At 48.9% G+C, this 18,194-nt stretch overlaps 1 protein-coding gene across 1 annotated transcript in view; it reads left to right on the forward strand.

The window, feature by feature from the left end:
• The window catches only part of NECAB2 (N-terminal EF-hand calcium binding protein 2), a 74,171-nt gene that overhangs the window by 55,119 nt on the left and 858 nt on the right, over positions 1-18,194 (forward strand). The window contains exons 4-12 of the mRNA XM_021535238.4: positions 325-350; positions 2,973-3,070; positions 13,751-13,887; positions 16,372-16,490; positions 16,608-16,687; positions 16,991-17,047; positions 17,138-17,250; positions 17,535-17,612; positions 17,974-18,065. Coding sequence (XP_021390913.1) covers positions 325-350; positions 2,973-3,070; positions 13,751-13,887; positions 16,372-16,490; positions 16,608-16,687; positions 16,991-17,047; positions 17,138-17,250; positions 17,535-17,612; positions 17,974-18,065 — 800 coding nt within the window. The remainder of the gene's footprint in view (positions 1-324; positions 351-2,972; positions 3,071-13,750; positions 13,888-16,371; positions 16,491-16,607; positions 16,688-16,990; positions 17,048-17,137; positions 17,251-17,534; positions 17,613-17,973; positions 18,066-18,194) is intronic.

Below are 18,194 nucleotides of genomic sequence, written 5' to 3' on the forward strand. Positions count from 1 at the left end.
GTCCCCCTTTGGCAAAGGTGCCCCCTCAGGGGGGATGTACAAGTACCCATTTCCCTCTCAGGGAACATCCAAAATAACTTGTGAACCTGTTCCAGCTGCACAGATGCTGAAGATGCCCTGAGTGAACCAACCCTGCTCTTCTCCACAGGCTGTCCCCATTGGTGGCTGGGGGATGCTGAGGGGGTGGGTAATGTTTCAGGAGGGCATCTGGAGTGTGGGAATTCTAACTGCAGCCTTCACCTGTCCTCTGCATTAAAGTTGTCTTTCTTTCTTCCTCTTTCTTTTTTTCTGCTTGCTCCCTGCCTGGTTCTCCCCCTCCTCCAGCAATGTGGACACCAAGGAGCTGTGTGGTGAGTGCATTCCCTCCTTTTGGGCAAAAGCAATCATGGTGTGCATGAGGGCCTCCGAGGGTCGCATGAAACCCAGCAGAGATTGCAGTGCTGTGGAGCTGGGGGATCTCAGCCCTGCTGCTGCTCTGCTCCTATTCCACAGGAAAATTGGCAGAACTTTTTTCATTTTCTTGCAACACAAATGGGGTCAGACCTAAGCGAAGCACATGGACCTGTTCAATAACAAGCTGGAGTTTAATTTCTGGAGGTGTTGTGGCTTCCAGCTTTGCTCTGAAGTTCAATAAACCCATATCCTTCTGCAAGACCTGTAACATGTTTCTCCTTAGGCCAGCCTTAGTGTTTCCCAGCAGGCTGCCTGAGGGGTGCACTACCTCTGTTGTACCTCCCACAGTGTGCCAAAATTAAAGGCTGAACAGAAAATCTGTGATAATATTTTGTCCCACACCTTGACCAGAAAGGGAACGTTTCCTGCTGGGACTTCTGAAGGGCTTTGCTTCAATAGAGGTGACTCAATCTGCTCTCTCAGATGTGTTTTTCTGTGGATGCTTGGGAAATGTTTCACTGCACCCCAGCTTTTTGGGAGGAGATGGATAGAGAGGTGTGTGGCCTTGCAGAGAACTCATCCATCTCTTCTCCTCTCCTCCTGAAGAACACATGAAGCCACCTCAGCAGGTCTTCACCATTTACCTTCACCATTTTGCAGCTAATTGCAGCCTTTGGAAGCCAGGCTGGGAGTGGGTTGTGCAGACAGAGATGGGGGCACTGGGTGCCTGTGCCAGCCCCAGGCAGTGATTCCTTATTCCTGATACCATAAAGATTTCTCTGGCCATGGGTGTGCCTGCACCAGGACATTGTCCAGGGTTTCTCTCCTCCTGGTGTACTCAAACCATGCCCACACCATTTTGAGACTCCAAGCTGGTAGCAAAAACAACATTTCCCCTTTCCACTGTTATTCCTGCTTGTCCTTGCTTTGGTATGCAAGAAATGAAGACTTCCATAAAATCCTTTTGTTTGCTGAGAATATGAAGGGCTTGTTCCCATCCCTCCATTCTTACTGCAGTAGGTCTCCTTGCCAGCTGACCCAAGAAATCAAACCCCCACAGCTTTGGGGTAACAATGGCATTGTTTAACCCCTCTAGCTTTCTCCATCACTCTGATAAAATCAGGAAATTACATGGCTGTCACCCAGAGTGATCCCATCTCGCTGCCTCTCCCAGGGGTGAAGCTGCCAGGAGAGAAGGGAGATAAACCCATCACCTCCTGGGGAAAGCTAGGGGAAGCCAGAGAAAGGATTGATCAGCACAGGCCCCTGCCTAGATCTGTTATCTGCTGAATACCTGCCCATGCCTGTGATTTATTTGCTTGCTTCTCTTCCAAGTCTTAAACATAAACCCTCAGTTTGTCTAAATGGGAGCTGTGATGTCTCTCTTGAAATGGCTTGTGTGTTATAAAATGTTGAGAGCATCTTAAAAGTTATTTCTTGAGCCCTGCAGCTTCCCATGAATAAGTAATGCTAAAGCAGCAGAGCTGAATACTTTGTTAAAGTCAACTCTGTTCTCCTCCTTGGTCAGTCTCAAGGGCTGAGCTGTGCCCACAACAGCTCATTTCTCCTGAAATGGATGGGTCCAGCTTTTTGTCTCAGGACTTAGAAACTAAGTCTTTACCTATCAGATCTGCTCAATTTTTCTTTCCCAAGCAGGAAGGAAAAACCAAACACACTGCAATGAGAGTAAGCTGTTTACTTATCATGGAACAGCTGCTGTCAGTCATGCTGTGACATTCCGGTTCTGCCAAATTCCTCTTCCCTTTGGATATGTTCTCAGACTATAAATACCTATAGGCACTTCTAATTAACCCAAGAAAACCTAATTAGTGGGACTGTTTCCTGAAGTTTATGTCTTGCTGCATTTCACAGAGATGTCACCTCAGTGTGAAACTCCATGTCCTGGTGCTGAGGAGCAGCACTGGTGGCTTTTAAGGAACAGCTTTTGCTGTGTCAATCACCAGAAACAGGGAAAGGACAAGGATGGCACAGAGAATGTGTGGCTCCCTCTCTGTGCAGAACACGTGATTTTGGGCCCAGCTTGCAGCTCTGTTCTTTTCAAGGCATATTTTATTCTCAAAAGCTTGTTCAACCTGTGACTGTGGGCTGAGGTCTAAATGTGATAGGCACATAGGGAAAGATAGAAGGCCACTCTCAGCTCATATAAAATGGGGTGAATTGGGAGGTATTTAGATGCTTTAAGTGGCAAAGAATGTCAAGGGAATGGAAAGGGGATTTCTTTTGAGACCCCTTCCTCCATGCCAGCAGTAGGAGGGAGGGAGACCATATACAATCAAATGCAGAAGTAGGCATAGAAAAAAAGAACCTGAGGAGTTATTTTCAATGGGAGCTACTGGGTCTTACATCTCCTTTGTGCAATGGTCCCATACTTCGTGGGAATCACACCACTTCCCATCCCTGCAGGACAAATTGTGACTTTGGCTGAGGATATAGAGTATAAAAATATCCCTGGAACCAACCTCTCAGGTCTATGTTACCACCAGTAATAGATCTTGCTGTGCCAAGTAGCCTCAAGTTACACTAACATGTTCCCATCATGCTTCTCTTGGTTTTCCCAGACTATTTTGCTGACCATATGGGAGACTATGAAGATGTTTTGGCCTCCCTGGAGATGCTGAACCTCTCCATCCTGAAGGCCATGGACTACACCAAACGGGTGAGTGCTCCTTCCTGCACCCCACGTTTCACAAGCTCAGGGTGAGTGGCCTCAAAGTTGCACGAATAGAGCACATCAATCTGAAAGGTCCTCACCCTCTTCAGCAGTGCTGTGTCCTCCTGCAGTGCACACAGCACAGCCTCTGGGTCCCTCAGGTGGGGTTTGGAATGCATGAGTTGTTGTCAGCATCCCTGAGAGGGCTTTTGGAAACTTCTTATTATAGAGCTGCCTTTAAATCCAGCTTCCACCTTGGAAGGCAACCTGCTTCCAAACAAAGCTGCCATGTGTGAAGCTGCTGTATTAGAAACTAGAGGGCTGTGTATTCAAAGGACTGCAGAGGAATCATGCAAACACCAAAACTGAGATCTAATGACCTGGTTTATATGTGCAAAGTAGGCCTAAGTCCTTAAAAATCCAGCATGAGTGTTAATGATACTGGACTATTATAGAGAGTGACACAGATCAAGAAGCATATTGAAGTTCATTTAGGAATATCTATAAAATCTGAGCTGATGTACCATATAAACATCCCTGCTGAGAGGAGCACCAATCATTTGTTGTCTTACCAGGCTTAGAGAAGTGTTTATAAAGCTTTAGTTCCTTTGAAATTATTTCCTGTCCTTCCACACCACTTAATAGTGCAACTGGGCTGTATCAGTGATACTTATTGCCTCAGGAGAATCAATCCCTTCTCCCACTTCCAACTTTAACCACATTTGCATTATTGTTTTGTGCCACAATGAATAAAATCAGTTTTCCTCTTCACTGGTGAGCAGCAAGGTAATACACTGAGGGCCAAGCCAGGGAGGAAGGTTTTGCTTTTTCCAAACATTTGTAAGTACTTCCCAATCCACCTACAGTTCTCCTGCAAGCAATCCACATTGAAGTCTCCCTTCCATCTATCTTTGAAGCTACAAGAGAAACGCAAATTACTCCACATTAAAGAAGTGACAATGATAAGAAATTTCAGGAGTTAGAATGGGAAATGGCAAATTTCTCTCCCCTCTTGCTGTTGAGTAAAGAGCTTGATTTCCTTGCTTGATCAAAATTCATCCATTTTGATTTTTCTGAGGAAGGCAGCATGGAAAGTGAAGTCATATATTTAACATACTGATGTCTTGCCATAATAAATTAAAGGCAAAAGTCTTTGGCCAAGCACTGATCTGTCTGAAGTCTTAGTGATTTTTTTTATCAACATTATGAAAGGGTTAGAAAAATCAGAACAACAAGAATTTTTTATTATTAAGTTCCTGTGTCTGTTCATGTCTCATTTATATTCATTATTAGCAATTTTCATGACCATCAGGTTTGCCAAATATATATTTTAAATAAATGTTAACATGCTAATAAAGATCTTAGTAATTCATTCCATCTTGCTGTTCGTGATGCCTTCCACCACTGCTTTTCCAATGTGATGTGAATATACATGACTAATTCTTCTTAACACTTTGCAAGAGGAAGATGGTCTATTCCCTGCTTATAAATTAGGCATCTAAGCATTTAAGTATTACCTTCCATGAGACATCTGCAGCAGAAGCAGGATGGTTACTCATAATCCAAATCCACTCATAAGAAGAACACCTTTCTCCCTCCTTGATTCAGCAAGTTGTGGCAGGAGTCACCTGCCTTAATTGCAACAGGTCACGGTGATCTACCTAAACCTGAGCTGGTCACCTGCATCATGACTTAGTGGAGAGAAACAGGGAGATCTGGAGCACTGGAGGCACCTTCCTGCTGTGACACTGGAGGACCACAACACCTAAAATCCCCAGGCCAGGTGAGGGAGAGCTGCCCCAGCATCCTCCCATCCCCTCATTTCATCAGCCCGTGGGGTGTGCTGCTCTTCACTGCCTGGCAGGTTTTTGGCATGAGAGCAAGCAGAGCAAGACTCCATCACAGAGAGGAGGTGGCAAAGAAGTATTTAATGAAAAACACTGCTCCCCACTGTGATTTTGTGAACAAAGTGGTACAAACCTCATCAATGAATTATTCAAAGGCAGGCACTTTGTTCCTGTAAAGAAGCAGAGAAAAAAAAAAAAAAAAAACAAAAACAAAAAACAAAACAGAAAAGAAGCTTGTGGGTGGTAGAGAAACCTGTCTCCAGTGTTCAAACAGGATACATCTGTTTTGGAAGGAATTTAAATCTCATCAAGTTCCACCACTTTGCCATGGGCAGGGACACCTTCCACTAGACCAGTGGAGTACAAAGCCCCATCCAGCCTGGCCCTGGGCACTTTCAGGGATGGGGGAGTTTCCTTCTGCTCCATCTTCTCCTCATGTGATGCTGTAACCAAGGGTCTCATGCTGATGGGGTAGCAGGATGTTTAGAAGATTCATACATTTAATGGATATTTTTAGAAATACTGGAAGAGGTGAAAGGTGACCAAAGCAGCAGGTTTTTGGTAAAGTGTAGCTGTGTGCCCCCTGATGCTCAAGCCTGTTGCTGTCCCTATGCCTTTTCTTGTGGCCAGATCCTGCAAAGGGCTGGGTGATGATGCTTAGCATTCTGAGAAAACTGCTTGGCTTGTGAGCTGCTCCTGCTTCTCTATAATAAAATACACATTTCCTAAGATGGAGAAAACTATCAATCATATAGGAGCATTCCTATTCCCTCCTTTTCAATGTATTTGGGGCAAACAATTAATGAAGCCTAACTTTTTTCTGTGTTGTCTTTCTGAGAGGTGCCAGCTGACAAGAGGGCATGGAGAACCATGGTATTTAATTGCTGTTTATATTTCTCACCTTAAAAGACAACTGATTATTTCTTGGTCATAAAAAGAGAAAGCAGCAATTATCTCGTGCTGGAGGAGCTCGTAAAGTATCAGCAGTAATTAGATTCAGTAGTGGAAGGTCTCACACAGCAAAACAAAATCTGTCATTGTAATTATTTTCCAATACAGTGATGTCCGTGCCGCATTGAAATGACTGCCGGTGACAACTGGAAATTCAAAGTTAAATTGGAGAGAAAGGAAATGCACTTTTGGGTTCTAAATAAAGCTGACAGCAGGAGATGTTCCTATATAACTCTCTTTTACTGTTGTGTAGTGCAGTCAGCAAAGACCAAAAGCAACATGACGGGGAAGGGGGTGGCTTGTGCCAGTGCCAGGGGAGTGTGGGAGCTGGGAGAGCAGGGCCAGGGTGCTGCTGGCCCTGCCCTCGGCCACTGAGCCCCTGCCTCAGGGGACAGTGCCCACCCCATGCTCCCATATCCCTGTCAGCTTTGGGGGTGACAGGGGAGGTGCCTGGCCATGGCAGAGGTGCTGTTTACCCCTGCAGCCTTGTGAGCGTTCGGAAACACACATAACCACGGGATATGATTATCTGCAGGTGCTTTTATTAAGAGCTCTGGGAATCAGGGGTACAGACCCAAATCTGACTCCGACACGGATTTTGAGCTGAATGTATTTTATATTCTATCGTTACATAACTCACATATTAATTATTAAACTTATATTGTTCTATTGTATACATTGACATGAGTTTCTGGTGATCTTTCTTAGGTCACTGACCACAGTTTCTCATGATTATTCTTATGATTAAACAGTAATTATATTTAATTACTAAACAATCATCACATCTAACAATTATATCATTTATCATGTACTAGCTACACAGTGCAGTTCTAGCAAGTACGACTTCTCCATGTGCTTAGGGTATTTATTTTTCCAGGGCCTACTAAGCTTATTTTTCCTTTTAACCCTTAATCCCCATGATTTTGAAACCCTTTTACTATCACCCTCACCCAGACACCCTGGGAAATGTGACTTAGCTTGGTAAAATAACAGTGTGGCGTTTTGAGCCCGAGAGGCTCAATTAGCCTTGTTCCTGACAGGTCCAGCTCCCACTGCCAGCTGCACTGGGATTGCTCCTGCTTCCAGCTTCTGCCAGTTCAGCGTTTTGCAGGACTGGCCATGGAAGCATCAGCAAGGCTGACCTTGAGTGGGGAGGCAAACTTTACAAGCAAGCTGCAAAGAATCCAAAAAATGCTGAATGATGAATATTTTCAAGGATGAAGCAGCTTAGATTTAAAGTCAAATCATTCCTTCCTGGGGATGCTTCTGTTGGGCAGCAGACAGGTCCAGGAAGCACTGGTGACTGACTGATGCATGCCCTATCCCACATGGAAAGAGAGTGCTTGGAAAGCAAAATTACCCAAAAATGGGGCTGAAATTGCAACTGCCCATGAACATGCCAGAATGAATGGCTTCAGGGAAGAGTAGGGTACAGCAGGGAGGGTTTATGGACCAGCCCTAAGGATGTGAGGGTGGCCTTGGACCAGCCACTGCTTGGTGTTCAGGATAAACTTTGGTCCTGGAGAGAGAGCAAGGAGATGTGAAAGACAGTGTTTTACTCCTTGCTTGCTCACTGACAGCTCCACTGCCACTCTCTCAGTTATCTCATTTAATGGACATTTAATGGAGAGGAGATATGACCAGGTGGTGACACAACACACACCCCCTGAGAGCCTTCTCCTGTCAGAGTGCCAAGCACCACATGTGTTCTTATGGACTGGCACTGTACCCAAAGCAGCTGCTAATGCATTTTCCCCTTAAAATTCATTATTTAGATGAGAGAATATGTAAATCATAAAAAAATGAGTGCACTGACCTTCAAGACCAGCTGCTGTTGCTCCAGTAGCAGTAGGGAGCAAAGAGGTATCTACATACAGGTGAATAGGTTTGCAAGTTATTTGTGAGTTAAAATGTTCCTGCAGCAATCCATCCTTCTTGTCTCTGCCTTTTGAGATGTAATTGCAGAGAACAGGAGATGCTGGGCTCCTGGGGCTCGTGGAGGTGCTGCAGAGATGTCCCCTCCCTGCTGCTGGTGCCAGGCTGACCATGGGTCACCCCAGTTTTCAGCCCCAGCAGCAAACTGCAAACTGTGCTTGTTTGAGCAGCTCAGTTACAGCCCCAGAGTGAGAATCACCTGCCAGCAGTCTTGGATGCTAAAAATGGTGGATGGTATTTTTTGTTCTACAGCGCAGCCCAGATCAGCGATATCAAGTGCTCTTGTTTGCATTCTTACCTGCCAAACTTAAGCTTGCCAAAAGTGATATTGCTCTTTTTTGAATGATGACACCTCGAGATAAAATAGTCGCTAGAAATAATCCTCAAAAAGAACATTTTCTTCCCATCCTCCAGCTAACCCTTTATCTCAGCCTTTCATTTAACTTGAGCAGGTTTTCTCCTGCTCTGGACTTGGTGCTCACACCAAGGGTGTCAGGTTCCTGGGGCAGGGCTGTGCCATGTCAGGGGATGGACCCTGGCAGGGTGGAACAGCAGCACAGTGGTGGCAGTTCTGGGATGTGCCCAGCCCAGAAAATGTGAGCTGCTCAAGGCTTCTCACAGACCTCATGTTCTGACCTTGCCTCATGGTGGTTAAATGAACAACAGCTGCAGACCTCTGGTCTGGGTTTGAAGCCCATGGGGTCACTGCAGTGCAGCACAGCCAGGTCTGAAACACTCCCACAATGCAGTCAAAGATGTAATCATGGTGCATGGCTGTGGCTGGAAAAAGAAATGAATGGTGATGGGGCAGTGAACTGGTAAAGGATGAGCCAACTCTCTGTGTGTTTTGGATGACACACTTCTGAACAATTTCTGTGTCAGTTTCTATATCAAAAAAAAGATGCTGATCTTCAGAAAAGTTATGGAAATTTATAGTTGAAGAACAATCTGAAAGGAAAGGAGGTGCTCATTTAGCTTCTCAGAAAATATTTCTGCAACTCTTCTCTGAAGCTGATTTAAGAAAATATTGCACCACAAATTAAAGCAAAATGTGCTGCTTCAGTTCTGCAAGAACTGAATTTTCCCCAACTTTTCTGCTCAGACTCCAGCCCAGAACTCTGCTTCCCCATGCGATGCCATCCGGAGCGAGTTTCTTGCCAGCTCTGCAGGGCTGTGCAGGAGATCCACCTGGGCTGCCAGACTGTGGGGAGCAGGGACTGGCAGGGAGATGAATCTTAAGGTCTCTTCTGGAACTTATTTTTAGATTAAGATCCTCCTTCACTGCTCTTCTGCTGGTCTGTTGCTGTAAAGTTCATTCCATTCTCTCTGGAAAGGAAGAGCATCTTCTCTGGAGGTCTTGCTTGTGCTGTCCTGGCTCCAGCTCTCATGGACCTCCCTGTAGGACATGGTTTTCCTCCTCTTCCCTCCCATTTTAGGTCTATTACTCCTGGGATTTAGGTAAATTGTATGGTGAAGGTGTCAGTGCTGTTGTCTTGCCAAACAGTCTGAGCAGCTGTGGAGGGAGGGAGCAAGTCAAAGCATGAGCATGTGGCACAGCCAGGCTGAGCCTTCAGCAGCATGACCATCCCACACTGCTACATCTGCAGGGTCCTTTGAGTAGGTCCTGTTTGGAAAACAAAACCCGCACTTTCCTTGGAAAACTGAAATGAAATATGTATCAAATTGCTGCCTTGTGGGTACTAAATACAGCTAATTAGGAACATGTGTGAAGCAAAAGGCTGATTATAGCCAGGGGGCTGAGAAGTAGGAGGCCACACTTCCCAGCCTATTGCAAGCCTGCTGGGTGAGTGGACAGGATGCAAAGGGACCAGAAGCCTCTGGATCCACAGGTGACCCTGGGGAAGTACAGCACAGCCCCTGGGTGGGCCAGCAGACTCCTGCCCTTCCACCTGTGTGGCTGCACGAGAAGTGATGGATTCCAGTGCAGCAGGGAGGATCTCTGATACTGAGAATAGAGAAGTCCTGTGATAAATTGCTTGGAAAGGGTCCATGGCAGGAGACCTTCAGGACCACCCAAGGTAAGCATGAGTTGAGAAGAGTCCAACATTGAGATTTGCAGAAGGAGGATTTTATAGCAAAAAACTTTTCAGATCCATATGATGCTGTTGTCATTTTTTAAATCTGAACAGGTGTCTCATTTGGTTTTTTAGAGCTGTTTCGGGAAGGATGAAGGTCTTTCATATGGTAATGCCTTCATTTATCAACTATTTAAATGCCTGTTCTCCTCAGGTCTCTCCTACTGATTATGTGCCAGGCAATCAGTTTTGGGTCTCTGCTTTGGAAAGGATTTAAAAGTCGGGGGGAGTGAAGGGAGAAAGAGGCAGGGCTGAGTGTTATTTTAATTATAAGAAAATATCTCTTGGAAGCAAACAGGCAATTATGAGCAACGAATTTAAATCAGCCACTCAGAGATTACCGTGCAACACGAACCCGGTTTTTAAAGGGCTGGGTGGGTGGAAGATAACCTTCCCATCATCCTGGGATGAGGTTGATGGGTGTTATATGGCATGGCAATAAGATTGTTGTTGGGTTTTGCTTTTTTAGCTGGAGGAAAAGTGTGGGTGAAACAGAGTTGCCTTTGGTTTCCAACTGAAAAGCCTTCTCATTTCGGCAGCATCACTCTGTGGGTGTGCTTGGACTGTGGTTCTTAACAGTTGGAGAAATCATCAGTGTCCCCAGGCGTGGTAATTGTCATCCAATTTGGCCAGTCTTGCTGGAAGCCAGCACTGGGAAGCCTTGTTGGTCAGGTTGTAACCCTGTGAGGCAAAGGGAAGATGTGGGGAGGTCACAGTGGGTCTCCAAGTTCGTGGGTGGTGCAAAATAATCTATATTTTACATCCTGTGGTCCTAATGAGCTGAATAGTGACCTTTAAAAATGCCAGCAAAGAAGCTTTGAGATGTTCAACAACATTGAAAACTCTCATTCCCCAGTACCTGATACCCACAAGGACATGGCCACGAGAGCCCATTTTTAAGCATCCATTTGCCAGTGTCTGGTGAGGGAAACTTAGCACTGGTTGGAAAATCCAAACACTCAACAGCATCAAAATCCCAGTTATGCTTTGCACACATAACACATCCCAGGGGTGTTTTCATTAATCTGTGCCAGAATTTGGGCAATTTTGGGTGGGTTCCTGTGGAAATCAAAAGCTGGAAGGGTTGTGGTGGGCTTTGAGCAGACGGTGTCCCTCTGTTGGCTGCCAGCGTGTGTGGGAAGGTGCCTTGCAGACATGAAAAGCCTGCGATGTGGAGGAGGAGGGTGGATTTGGGATTTGGCCCTCAGCCAGCTGACCAGAGACCCAGCCCTGGGCGATATTTCCCCAGTAATGCATGCTGTCCTTTTCCCACTCCTCTCTCCGTTTTGAAGGTCTCTGTTTCATTTCCTGCTTTGTCAGATCATGATGCTTTCTGAGGCTCTCCTGGGAGCCATCAGCACAGAAATCTCAAGGCCATCCTTTCAATGATGTTTTCACACTTGCTGCTCATTGTGAACACTCATGGCCCCTGTTTGCTGCTGCAGAGGTCAAGGCCAGGCAGTTCAGCAAAGAGCTTGTCTGGAAATGATGGATGGGAAAGAGCAGGCTTGGAGATGTGCAAGAGTTTCTGGCACAAAGCAGCTTCATTGAGCGGCAATTATTACACGATCTCCATAAATATTTTAACTTCTCAAGCTAAGCAAGGAGGAAATAACTCTTCAGGGTGGAATTAATAAGACTAAACCTCATTAAATCTCACTAGGATAGTCTGACAAATGTTTTAATAAGACAATGGGAAGGATCCCTTTATAGCTGGTCCTTTTAATGGTTTGTTTTTGCAACCCTGAAGAAGACACATGCTAGAGGAGAACCTGAGGGATTGCTGAAAAAACCTCTAAGCATGTGCATTTCTAATTCAGCTCCTGAGAGCAAATGTCACAGCTGGGCTGGCAAATGGCCAGTTAGTTAAGTGGGAGGAAAAAAAATCACTGTTGTTTTGATTTCAGATCCATGTGGCTTACTGGCCTGTCAGAAAGCATCAGATCTTCACAAACTCTCCAATTATCTCTGCACTGGCTGGAAGAGCTTTGTACCTAACATCCATCCATCCATCCACTGAATCTGCATGTAGGGAGTTCAACTGATTTAAATTAATGTGGGAATCACCTGTTTGATTTTTCCTACAGCTGAACCAAGATTATAGGCTGTGGTTAGGTAATAAAAAATCCAACCTTTAACTACACATCCTCTCACAGCTTCAGCATCACCATCACCTCATTGTGCATATCCCCCAGAAACACTGAGGCTGCTCAGGGAGAGGAGCAGGTTTTCTTGTGTTAGACAGAAGTCATTAACTGCTGCTAACTGGATGCTCAAGAAGCATCAAGAAATTAATGCTTCCCTACCAAGCCAGGGGAGAGGAATCAGCTCTGTGATCAGTTCCCCCAAAGGGTTTCTTCCATCAGCTCATTCTTCTTTTATGATTTAATACAGGAAATAAAGGCAGAGATAAAGGCCCTCTGGGTTCCCACAGAGCTGCTCCAGTTGCCATGGAAATAACCCTTGTTAGTAGCATCGCCATAAAACAGGAATAATTTTCTTTGGGGAGCCTGGGGTGCTCATGTTGTGCTGCTGCATGCTCAGATAACCAGGGGTGCTGGGACCACTCCAGTCCCATGAGTGTGGTCATTGCTGATGGAATGCAGAGAGCCAGGAGCATCCATCCCTTTCTCATAGCTCCAAAAATTCATTAATTCCTCCCAGAGGAGTCCCATGCTGGGAAATGTGAGCACACAGGGGCAGGCTGCCCAGCAGGGTTTTGTGCTGTCCCAGCAGGCACTGATGGGTGCAAAAGGGTCTGGGAAAAAGTGGTGCTGCTGAACCTGGGTTTCGGGGAGCCTTTTTTTCACTGCAAATGTTTTCAGCTGTGATGCTGAGTGGCTGGCTTCAGCCAGAGCTGGTGAGGTCAGTGGCCACTGGGCTGGGCTTGGGCTGGTGTTGAGCTGGTTGGAGTGGTGTTGAACCAATGCTGGATTGGTTGGCTCAGTGCTGGACAGTCTGTGCCAGTGTCCCACCTGTGCTGGTGCCTGTCAGGAGGTGTAGGAGCAGGACTGGGCCATGGGCAGGGCTCAGCAAGGCTCTGCTGGGAAAGGGGCCCTGGGTGCTTCATGCAGATCAGTTGTTCTATTAAAATATTTTTATGTGTTCTTTGTCTTGAAAAAGTTTTATTACCCTGGTATCAGTAAAAGCAGCCCCCAGCATCTGGGAAGAATGATGTCTGAACTCCAGTGGTTTCAGAAGGCTAATTAATTACTTTATTATACTATAACTATATTACACTAACAAGAATTATCACTAACTAACAAACGCGTGACTCTTTCCTGAGAGTCCCAACACACATGTGATTCCAATTGGTCAGTGAATCCAAACAACCATCACCAGAATCCAATCAACCTTGGGTAAACAATCTCCACACCACATTCCACATGGGCACAAACACAGGAGCAGCGAATGAGATAAGGATTCTTTTCATTCTCTTTTCTCTGCTTCTCTCAGGAGAAATCCTGAGAAAGCTAAGTGTCTCTCTATTCAGAGGGTATGTGAATGCCACACCCTGGGAGCTTCTGGCAGTCAAAGAGCACATTGAGTCCTGTGAATCACGCCAAACCCCTTTCTTGAGTGCTGGGCTGGCCATGCTGTTGTGGACTAGGGCACTGTAAAACATGCTGAGCTCTGAGCAAGGATCTCCAAAGCACAGGACGCACTTTGCATACCTGCACCCACTGGCTGCAAGGCAACTTTAAAGTAATTTAAGCTCATGCTAAAGAGAGCAATGAGGGGCTTTGGGCCGTGGGAGGAGGCCAGCCCGTGCGGGGATGCTGGCCGGGCTGCTGGGCCCCCGGTGGTGCTGCGTGGCCGGCGCTGGCTCTCACCGCGCTGCCCGTGTGCCTCTGCAGGTGTACGAGAGCGGCAGCAACGTGGACCAGTTCGTGACCCGCTTCCTGCTGAAGGAGACGGCGAACCAGACCCAGTCGCTGCTGAGCTCCGTGGAGAGTGCTGTGGATGCCATCGACGAGCAAACCAACCCCGCCAGGTCTGCGGCACTCCTGCCCTCCCCGCTGCAGGAGGATGGAAGGGGTGGAGGAGGATGCTTTTGTGGGGTGAGGGAGACGCAGAGGGGAGCTGGGCCTTTTTCTTTGCCTCCCTTCCCGGCTTCTCCAAATCCGGGGGCTTTTCTCTGCCGCTCTTTCCTGTCCGGTGCCTGCCTCTCCTGCAGTGCCCAGGGTCCCCGCTAAGGAGAGCGCTGTGGTGGGGATGCAAACCAGGGCAGCGCTGGGTGAGCAAACCAAACCACGCTCCCACCCAGGGCAAAGCACAGGCACCCACCTGAGCTGAGCTGGGGCGGCCCACAGGGGCAGATCCCCGTGCCAGGGATGCTGCCCCTCCTGCCAGGGCACTCAGCGGGTGTAATAATGCTCCAGAGGGAAAAGGCAGCGCCGTGAGTCCCCAAACCAGCAGCCCAGCACGGGCCATCGAGCTTGGGCCATACAGAGCAGAGCAACTCCAGTGTCCCGATGCTGCCCTGGCTGAGCGATGAGGAGCTGGCAGCAGCCTCAGCACAGTCCCCGCGGTGTCAGCGTCACACAGCTCCTCAGAGTGCCACCGTCACAGCTCTAACCAGGACAGGCTGCCATGGAAACCCGTCTGATTGTCAGACCGGCCCTTCTCCTGCCCTTCCTTCAAACCAGGAGGCCTGGGACGCTTGCATGGGGATGTTTTGGCTTCCCCAAGCCATGGGTGGGCAGAGGGGCACATGGAGAGTGAAAATCCCAGCTCCCTCCTCTCTGTGGAGCACAGAGCCTGGGCAGCTCTGCCACCATCCCAGCAGCTTTTCCAGCAGGAATGCTGTGGGTTTCATCATCTCACATCCCTTTCTTCTCTTTGTTTTGTGGCAAACCTTCCACAAAAAGAAGTAGGAGCTCCTGCAAAACAATGAAGAGGAAACAAACCCAACATCAGGCAGAGCAATTAGAGCCCATGAAAGACTTTGCTGGCTTTTATTAGTTGATGTGTGGGCCCAGATCATAATAGGGAATATTGCAGTTGTTTTCTTGTTAAAATAATAGCTAAAAAGAAAAACAAATCCCACAAAAAATTATCTCCTGCATCCGCATGAAGACAAAGAGGTGGCCTAAAAGCAGGAAAATAAAGGGCTGTAGAACAAAGTGTGAAGGCAAAGGTCCAAGATGGAGACACCTCATTAAATTGTGATTAAAATAAATCTCTGTCTGTTTTTGCCTAATTTCCTGTCTATTGACAGGGGATAATCCGGGACCAGCAGTGGTATAATTTGCACAGCCTGTAGCAAAGGGATGCTCCTGCACCCTTTATTGTTGCTCCTGCTTCCTTATCTTGCAGATGTTCTTTGGGACCAGATCTGCACATCATGTTTATGGTGGAGCCCGTGCTGGTTGATTTACGAGGTAGTTGGGGAAAGAGAACCCAGCGATTGTGCTTAAGAGGAGCCAGGTGCCAGGGGAGGGACAGGAGGGCAGGAGATGCTGGCTGGTGTGGTGCCCACTGGCTCCAGGGCACTCAGCATGTTTTATCCAGCTGGGAGCTGCTTGACTAGCAAAAGATGCCGAGAGGAGCCAGGGCTCCCAGACACATCTGTCAACAGTCAGCTGGCACAGAGCTGCTCCTGCTGGAAGGAAACACTGGAAATCCTTTGAGCTGCTCAGCCTCTCCCTCTGTGGCACAGGCTTCCTGTTGGTGGAGAAGAAAGGAGAGGGTCATTCCCATCTCACTCACATGGATGGCAGCTGCAAGCCCTTGTGAAGATGGCAGATTTTAGCATCTTCTCTGGCTTGCAAATAAACAGGGTCCTGGGAGGATCACCAAGGATGTGGTGCTGGATGGCGATTATGGATGCTCCATCTGCAGAAGTGTTTCAGGACAGTTTTTTGGATCTTTGAGAAACCTCCAAGCCAAATGGGCTTTGTAGACCCAAAGAAAGCATGTTGGAGGCAGTGCTACAGTGGATGTGTTTCTGTTCTCCAGGAGAACTGCAGCTGCAGTCTGTCAGTGGGATACACAGCCTCTGCTCATGGGCAGCCATTCGGGCAGGGGCACTCTGGGTGGCAGCAGCTTTTCCTCTCTGAAAGCCACCAAAGCCATTGGACTGCAAAACCAACCCCAGTAAGGTGCAGATGGCTGAGCACAGCTTCAGGGGCCCAAATGCCCCATACTGCAGGTGTCTGAGTAGGACAGAAAAAGTCCCTGAAGGCTGCTGGTGGTGCCAGGAGGGCTGTGCTGTTCCATAAGCAGGTGGAGAAGTGATGGCTGCTAGGAGCAACCCACTGACATTCCTCTGTTTCTGACCCACTCCCACACTGGCTGATGCTGAGGGGTGGTGCAGGAGGAAGCCTGCACTGCCTGGGCACAGTGTGGGCACTGCTGCTCTCCAAGGGGTCTGGCATTATTTGCAGAGCTGCCAGATGGGATGCTCCAGTGCTGGCTCCCCAGGCTGGCTCATGCCACTCTGTGTCCTGACACCCTGTGTGCTCTCTGGTTGCAGACACTACCCCAGCAAGGATGGTCACGGCCTGAGTGACACCTGGTATGACAACCCTGTGCCCAGCTACTCTCCCACCACCTGGATGGTCTCCAGGGAGCAAGGAAAAAACTTCCAGGCTGGTAAGTGCTGGCTGCCTGGGGTGGCTTGGAGCACTCAAGTCCCAGCAGGAGCACAGGGCTCTCAGGGGGCGCCTGCAGGTGCCCCTCACTCCATCAATGTCTCCTGGCTCTGCACAGGTTCCCCTGACACCAAGGCAGAGGGGCTGGAGGGGCAGATCAACAGGCTGGCCAAGCTGATTGGCAAGCTGGAGGACAAGGTAAGGGCCAGCATGTCCCTGTGTGGGGCTGTCCTGCCATCCCAGGGACAATTCAGCAACCTTGCCCCAGCTGTTTTGGGGCAGGGATGAGGATGTGGTGTTGGGATGTTGGCTGCAATGGGAGCACAGGGAATTTTGTGAAGGGTCCTGACTGGAGGTGCAAGAGGTTCTTGGAGTCGGTTCCCTGTAGAGAAGGGGGCACAGTCATTGCAAGTGCTGGGCACAGAAACCCACCAAGCACAGAGAGCCTTGCAGCCTCAGCCCATCCACCACCCCCTGTGCTGCCTATTGCCCTTTTCCCAGACCCTCTGGTTTGACCTGCACCAGCGGCTGTCGGACAGCGAGAGCACGGCCTGCACGGTGAGTGTGCCCCACCCCTGCAGCACAGAGCCACATTTGGGGGTCACTGTGCTTCTGTGGTCTCACATGCTGTGTTTGGGGGCCCGGCAGTACCTGCTCCTGGTGAGGAACGAGATGACAGTGTCACACAAGCACCTGGGCGAGTTCTGCAGCTCCCTGAAGCAGTACCTGAAGAGCGTGGCCGGGGAGCGGGACTGCTTCCAGTGGGTACCATCAGCAGCTGCCCGCTGGGGAGGTGGGGGCTTGGCATGGGCTGGAGTGGGGACCAAGTGAAGGAATGAGGCAAAGCAGCAGGATTTGGGATGTAGTCATGCTCACCAACACTGCTGCATGGGCTGGGGAGTGCTGGGATGGTGTGGGGGGCTACCCCTACCTGGGCTGCTGGGACTGGGGTCCCCCTTGGTAGCCCACCCTCGAGCACACCTGTGGCTGCAGAGGCAGGGGGATGCCCCATGTTGGGGGCTCACCCCCTCTCCGTTTCTGCCAGTGTCACCGCAGTGAAGCTGCCTGATGGGGTCACCTTCATTGTCTACGAGTTCTGGGAGACCGAGGAGGACTGGAAGAGGTAAGGGAGGGGATGAAAAAGCCTGTTTTGGGAGGCTTGGATGTGGAGGGTTTTCAGAACACCTGAGCCCCAAGCTCTGTCCCCTGTCTGATGGCAGGACTGAGGAGTTGTCTGTCTGTCTGTCCCTGTAAACAGGACAAGGGGGTTGGGGTGGGTCTCTCTACACCTCCCACCTGGGAGTGCCTTTGGATGTGGTGATGAGAGGGGTCAGTGTCCTGAACCAAGGCAGGGTGCTCTGCACAAGGAGAAGTGAGCAGGATTGCTGGCACCCAGCCCCGCCAGAGCCCGTGGTGCTGTGGGGGGCTGGAACGGTGTTTCTGGGGGGGCTGGGTGTCACCCACTGTCTCCTACCTGGGTGCAGGCACCTGCAGAGTGCCACCTGCAAGAGCTTCCAGCACGTCAAGGTGGACACGCTCAGCCAGCCTGAGGCCATCTCCAGCGTGGCTGTGCCAGGTAGGAGGGCAGCCGCCCCAGAGGGTGGGGGACAGGGACCCCTGGGCAGCCAGCACCTCTCCAGTTGTTGGGGCACAAGGGTGGGCAGGTGGCATGGGCTGGGCTGGCTGGGGTTCAGGGCGATGTGGG

This window comes from Lonchura striata, chromosome 11 (genome assembly GCF_050655825.1).
Source record: "Lonchura striata isolate lonStrDom1 chromosome 11, ASM5065582v1, whole genome shotgun sequence".
Classification (NCBI taxonomy): domain Eukaryota; kingdom Metazoa; phylum Chordata; class Aves; order Passeriformes; family Estrildidae; genus Lonchura; species Lonchura striata.